The sequence below is a fragment of the Hemibagrus wyckioides genome, linkage group LG11, assembly GCF_019097595.1.
Source record: "Hemibagrus wyckioides isolate EC202008001 linkage group LG11, SWU_Hwy_1.0, whole genome shotgun sequence".
Classification (NCBI taxonomy): Eukaryota; Metazoa; Chordata; class Actinopteri; order Siluriformes; family Bagridae; genus Hemibagrus; species Hemibagrus wyckioides.
This window is the reverse complement of record NC_080720.1, coordinates 33,364,852-33,370,851: the sequence shown is the minus strand read 5'-3', so window position 1 is coordinate 33,370,851 and position 6,000 is coordinate 33,364,852. Positions and strand designations below refer to the sequence as shown.

Below are 6,000 nucleotides of genomic sequence, written 5' to 3'. Positions count from 1 at the left end.
AGGTAGCCAAATGGACCTGAGCGTGTGTGTGTGTGTGTCAGGTAGCCAAATGGACCTGAGCGTGTGTGTGTGTGTGTCAGGTAGCCAAATGGACCTGAGCGTGTGTGTGTGTGTGTCAGGTAGCCAAATGGACCTGAGCGTGTGTGTGTGTGTGTCAGGTAGTCATACGGACCTAAGCGTGTGTGTGTGTGTCAGGTAGCCAAATGGACCTGAGCGTGTGTGTGTGTCAGGTAGCCAAATGGACCCGAGCGTGTGTGTGTGTGTGTGTCTCAGGTAGTCATACGGACCTAAGCGTGTGTGTGTGTGTCAGGTAGTCATACGGACCAGAGTGTGTGTGTGTGTGTGTGTCTCAGGTAGTCATACGGACCTGAGTGTGTGTGTGTGTGTGTCTCAGGTAGTCATACGGACCTGAGCGTGTGTGTGTGTCAGGTAGCCAAATGGACCTGAGCGTGTGTGTGTGTGTGTCAGGTAGCCAAATGGACCTGAGCGTGTGTGTGTGTCAGGTAGCCAAATGGACCCGAGCGTGTGTGTGTGTGTGTGTCTCAGGTAGTCATACGGACCTAAGCGTGTGTGTGTGTGTCAGGTAGTCATACGGACCAGAGTGTGTGTGTGTGTGTGTGTCTCAGGTAGTCATACGGACCTGAGTGTGTGTGTGTGTGTGTCAGGTAGCCAAATGGACCTGAGCGTGTGTGTGTGTCAGGTAGCCAAATGGACCTGAGCGTGTGTGTGTGTGTGTCAGGTAGCCAAATGGACCTGAGCGTGTGTGTGTGTGTGTGTGTCAGGTAGTCATACGGACCTAAGCGTGTGTGTGTGGGTGTCAGGTAGTCATACGGACCTAAGCGTGTGTGTGTGGGTGTCAGGTAGTCATACGGACCTAAGCGTGTGTGTGTGTGTGTGTCAGGTAGTCATACGGACCTGAGTGTGTGTGTGTGTGTGTGTGTCAGGTAGTCATACAGACCTGAGTGTGTGTGTGTGTGTGTCTCAGGTAGTCATACGGACCTGAGTGTGTGTGTGTGTGTGTGTGTCAGGTAGTCATACGGACCTGAGCGTGTGTGTGTCTCAGGTAGTCATACGGACCTGAGTGTGTGTGTGTGTGTGTGTGTCTCAGGTAGTCATACGGACCTGAGTGTGTGTGTGTGTGTGTCAGGTAGTCATACGGACCTGAGCGTGTGTGTGTCTCAGGTAGTCATACGGACCTGAGCGTGTGTGTGTGTCAGGTAGTCATACGGACCTGAGCGTGTGTGTGTGTCAGGTAGTCATACGGACCTGAGCGTGTGTGTGTCTCAGGTAGTCATACGGACCTGAGCGTGTGTGTGTGTGTGTCAGGTAGTCATACAGACCTGAGCGTGTGTGTGTGTGTGTGTCTCAGGTAGTCATACGGACCTGAGCGTGTGTGTGTGTGTGTGTCAGGTAGTCATACGGACCTGAGTGTGTGTGTGTGTGTCAGGTAGTCATACGGACCTGAGCGTGTGTGTGTGTCAGGTAGTCATACGGACCTGAGCGTGTGTGTGTCAGGTAGTCATACGGACCTGAGCGTGTGTGTGTGTCAGGTAGTCATACGGACCTGAGCGTGTGTGTGTGTCAGGTAGTCATACGGACCTGAGCGCGCGCGCGTGTGTGTGTGTGTCAGGTAGTCATACGGACCTGAGCGTGTGTGTGTGTCAGGTAGTCATACGGACCTGAGCGTGTGTGTGTGTGTGTGTGTGTGTGTCAGGTAGTCATACGGACCTGAGCGTGTGTGTGTGTGTGTCAGGTAGTCATACGGACCTGAGCGTGTGTGTGTGTGTGTGTGTGTGTCAGGTAGTCATACGGACCTGAGCGTGTGTGTGTGTGTCAGGTAGTCATACGGACCTGAGCGTGTGTGTGTGTGTGTGTGTGTGTGTGTCAGGTAGTCATACGGACCTGAGCGTGTGTGTGTGTGTGTGTGTCAGGTAGTCATACGGACCTGAGCGTGTGTGTGTGTGTGTGTGTGTGTCAGGTAGTCATACGGACCTGAGCGTGTGTGTGTGTGTGTGTGTGTGTGTGTGTCAGGTAGTCATACGGACCTGAGCGTGTGTGTGTGTGTGTGTGTGTGTGTGTGTGTCAGGTAGTCATACGGACCTGAGCGTGTGTGTGTGTGTGTGTGTGTCAGGTAGTCATACGGACCTGAGCGTGTGTGTGTGTGTGTGTGTGTGTGTGTGTGTGTCAGGTAGTCATACGGACCTGAGCGTATGTGTGTGATGCCGCTGGCTGTGGTGCTGAGAGTGTATGAGATGTCAGCGCTGCTCTCTGAGTATTTTCCCTCTGGATCCTCATCAGCTCGGACCTGTGAGATGAACATGAGGAGAGTTTCATCAGCACCTTCTGACCAATCAGAACTCAGGGTTAGAGTCTGAAGATTTATAAAGTTTGTGTGTTCACACTGGACAGATGATTGTGAGGACACGGCATCAGGACATGTATTCAAAATAAACATTGATGGGTCACCTGCTGAGACGTGCTGATGTCAGAAGGAACCTCTGCACCATCTCCTGGTTCCTCAGGTTCCTCTTCATCGTGTGGAGACTCTCTTCTACCTTCATCCTCCCTTTTCTCAGCTCTCTCCATCTCCATCACAGAGGAAAAGGGTTTTTAAACACGGTTTATTTAAAGGAAAGACTCTGTCCTGACACTCACTGATAAACATAAAAATATCCAAACGGTCAGAGTAAACAGGAAAAACGTAAACAAGCTCAAACTGTCGAAAAAAACAACAACCGTTAAACTGTCAAGGCAACAAAATAACAGAAAGAAAGAAAGAAAAATGTTACATTTTGTTTTTCTTTCTTCTTTTTTTTAAACACGAAATACATTAATGTTTAGGGAAAAAACATCACCAAAATTCTTACCTTTTATTCCGTAAATAAGAAATAAAAACAGTAAAAAAAAAAACTCGCTACGGACTTCTCGCGTCCCTTCAACGTTGCTAAGCAACCCTGTACTCCCGGATGTTTGAGGAATTCTTGCTAAGAAACTCGGGATACTTCCGGTTTGTTTGTTTTGTTTTGTCTTTTAATCTCTAAACTCTAAATAATAAACTAATAATCAAAAAACTATATTGTTTTAAATTATTTTTTATAATATAAAAATTCCAAACAGTTTTTGGAATATAGTCGGATTTAATTTCGCTCTTCCTCCCGCACGCTAGAGGGCGCCGCTGGAGGGATAAGACAGAACGCGCCGAGTGAGATGCGCCGAGTGAGATGCGCGGAGACTCAAAATGGAGAAGAGAAGAGAATCAGCGCTTTAGTGCCACACCCCGGTATTTATATCAAATCTCCTTATATTATTCATTGATTTCTTTTTAAAAAGCTTCTATAAGATTTTGTCTTTTATCGTGTCATCGTTAAGTGATTTTTGTTTTTTTTCCCTTTAAACTCAATATTTAAAAAAAAAAATAACTCCGCAATTTGCCCCCCCCCCATGCCAATGACGTCAAACGCATGTTTACTTGTTTATTTACGTCCTTTGTTTGTTTGTTGTTGTATTGTACTATTCCTTCATCCATACAGAATATTTACCTGGTCAGCTTTACTCCCAGAGCCCTGTTTCCAGCTTTTAACTGACTACAGTTTTGTCCCCTGTGTGGAATTGATTGATTAAACCCCAGGTAGAGAGATGAAGGTGAAGATAAAGCAGTGGCACGGTGTGGCATCATGGCTCTGGGTGGCGAACGACGAGAACTGTGGCATCTGCAGAGCTCCGTTTAACGGCTGCTGTCCGGACTGTAAGGTCACTTTTCTTCTTCTGTGTCTCAGAGTAAATAAATCATACACACACTGCCCCTGTACCTCACGCCCCCCGTGTGATTGCAGGTAAAGTCCCCGGAGACGACTGCCCGCTGGTGTGGGGTCAGTGCTCACACTGCTTCCACATGCACTGCATCCTGAAGTGGCTGAACTCGCAGCAGGTGCAGCAGCAGTGCCCCATGTGTCGGCAGGAGTGGAAGTTTAAAGAGTGAGGATCTGACCATCGGGCTGGTCTAACACTCGCTTTACGCTGTGTTTAAAATGTCACTCTGCCTCAAAGTAACACCTTTTTCCTTTCTGTTTGTTTTTATTCAGGGGAGAGACAACATGAAGGAGGGATAAACCATTACCATGTCAAAACCACTGCTTTGTTTAACTCTGACATTAAATCTAATACTGCAATACTGCTGCCTCAATGTGTACACACACACACGCAGGTCATTTAATAATCCGATTAATTTTATTCTAAGATATAGGGCTGAAATGATTCCTCGAGTAAACTGAGTAATTCGAATACAAAAAAAATCATTGAGGCAAATTAGTTGTCTCGAAGCTTCATTTAGTCCATTTACTGTAACACACACAGGGAAGATTCAGGCAGAAGAAAACGGCAGAAGGTTTTTAAAGTTTGGGATCATTTCAAACTAAAGCAGACAGAAAACTCTGTAGAGTGTGATTACTGTAAGACTGAACTGGTGTACCACAACACTACAGGTTCCATACTGCAATTCAGTGTATCTCAACCGTGGTGAAGTCAGTGTGATGTTCAGACATTAGACAGCAGTATTTTAGGGAACATAGACAAATAAACATCAGTGAAAACATATTTTGGGATAACAAGAGGTGTACCTCGTGGGGGTTTCCAATTAGATTATTTTGGTATTAGTTTTGGGGTCCGAATATCAAACTAACTTCACCGTGTTAATATCTCATTCACACACAGTCCCTGCTTTAAGTTTTTGCTTAAATCAATATGAACATTCGCATTTATCTTAAATCAATATGAACATTCGCATTTATCTTAAATCAATATGAACATTCGCATTTATCTTAAATCAATATGAACATTCGCATTTATCTTAAATCAATATGAACATTCGCATTTATCTTAAATCAATATGATTGCTAGTTGAAATTAAAGCCGGTATAAATGTATGTGGATTGTGGCTTCATGTAGTGACTATTTAAGACCATAAATCAGTATGGTGGCTAGTTATGATGTAAGTTTTATAAAAACCTAAGCATCATTCATTTTGATAGCCTCACTCTCTCCCTGATGCGCGCGCGTGCACACACACACACACACACACACACACACACACCAGTATGTAGGGAGACATTTAAGAGAGTTAATAACTCTAATTTCATGTTACAGTAAAATGTGTTTTAAAGAGATTTGATGTGTATGGATGCTTGTTCTTGTTCCAAGTTTCCTTCCTGTCCACTAATTTTTGCCTCTTACAAAAACCACAAAGTCTTCCAGGAGGACAGTAAAGGCTTATGTCCTGCTTGAGCTTGTAGTTAAGACTGAAACCTCAAAATTAAGTTGCAGAACATGAATGCAATGTTTAGGTATTATTATTATTATTATTATTATTATTATTACTTTTTTTAGGTTGTACTATTTTTACCTTCTTTTGAAGTAATTAAGTTTTTTTTATTTATATATTTGTATTTTGAATGTAAAATGCTCTAAATAGGTTTAGATTTTATTTTCATTTTTGTAAATATGAAACAACTTAGTTGTTTTAACATTTTAACAGACCTTAACAGACTTCTCTTGCACATTTAGTATTCCTCTTTAATAAAGAAAAAGTACTTCTTATCCGATAACTCGATGGAATAATTGGTAGAATACTTGATTACTAAAATAATCGATAGCTGCAGCCCTACTAAGATATTCAGATTCCATGCAGTTTCTCATGAACTAGTTTATGATAGCTCACCTACACTAGCTGAGACACACATCTGTTTCCTAGCTCATCCAGCTGTTTCTGTTCCTCATCCTCATCCAGTAATAACTCGGCTGAAAGTTGAGTTTATTCCGTGTTTTATTTTCTTGTGCCATCCTGTCCCAAATAAGCAACACAGAGACACCTCCACATTAGCTACCGAGCTAGCTCACGTTAGTCACAGTGACCATGAGACTGTCCGTATACACTTACCACGTTACCATGACGACCACCAGGACAGCCTCTCATAGCTGACAGGTCATTTCCTGTGACCTATCAGT

General features: G+C 43.9%; 2 protein-coding genes across 5 annotated transcripts in view; one reads left to right on the top strand and one right to left on the bottom strand.

Moving 5' to 3' along the window:
• The window catches only part of LOC131361267 (coiled-coil domain-containing protein 40-like), a 15,767-nt gene extending 12,811 nt beyond the window's left edge, over window positions 1–2,956 (bottom strand). The window contains exons 1-3 of one of the 2 annotated variants that reach the window (XM_058402265.1): window positions 2,868–2,956; window positions 2,467–2,586; window positions 2,203–2,305 (exon numbers count right to left, since the gene is read on the bottom strand). In XM_058402265.1, the coding sequence (XP_058258248.1) occupies window positions 2,203–2,305; window positions 2,467–2,586 (223 nt within the window). In that variant the 5' untranslated portion in view covers window positions 2,868–2,956. Of the gene's footprint in view, window positions 1–2,202; window positions 2,306–2,466; window positions 2,655–2,867 lie in introns of both variants that reach the window. The other variant, XM_058402264.1, reaches the window with a different exon arrangement.
• Window positions 2,957–3,147: 191 nt separating this feature from the next.
• anapc11 (APC11 anaphase promoting complex subunit 11 homolog (yeast)) lies at window positions 3,148–4,169 on the top strand. 3 transcript variants are annotated; one of them, XM_058402341.1, is made up of 4 exons: window positions 3,148–3,280; window positions 3,629–3,745; window positions 3,834–3,975; window positions 4,083–4,169. In XM_058402341.1, exons 1-4 carry the CDS (start codon window positions 3,208–3,210, stop codon window positions 4,096–4,098), a joined length of 348 nt encoding a protein of 115 aa, XP_058258324.1. In that variant the 5' UTR covers window positions 3,148–3,207; the 3' UTR covers window positions 4,099–4,169. The 3 variants fall into 3 exon arrangements, with proteins under 3 accessions (XP_058258324.1, XP_058258325.1, XP_058258326.1); XM_058402343.1 differs by having other exon boundaries at window positions 3,195–3,280; window positions 3,531–3,745; XM_058402342.1 differs by lacking the exon at window positions 4,083–4,169 and having other exon boundaries at window positions 3,834–3,979.
• The last annotated feature ends 1,831 nt before the right edge of the window (window positions 4,170–6,000 follow it).

Coding starts and splice junctions, on each gene's coding strand:
- anapc11 (XM_058402341.1), top strand. CDS start 3,208: ATGCGCCGAGTGAGATGCGCGGAGACTCAAAATGGAGAAGAGAAGAGA. Junction 3,281..3,628: donor CGCTTTAGTGCCACACCCCG/GTATTTATATCA, acceptor ATTAAACCCCAG/GTAGAGAGATGAAGGTGAAG. Junction 3,746..3,833: donor TAACGGCTGCTGTCCGGACT/GTAAGGTCACTT, acceptor GTGTGATTGCAG/GTAAAGTCCCCGGAGACGAC.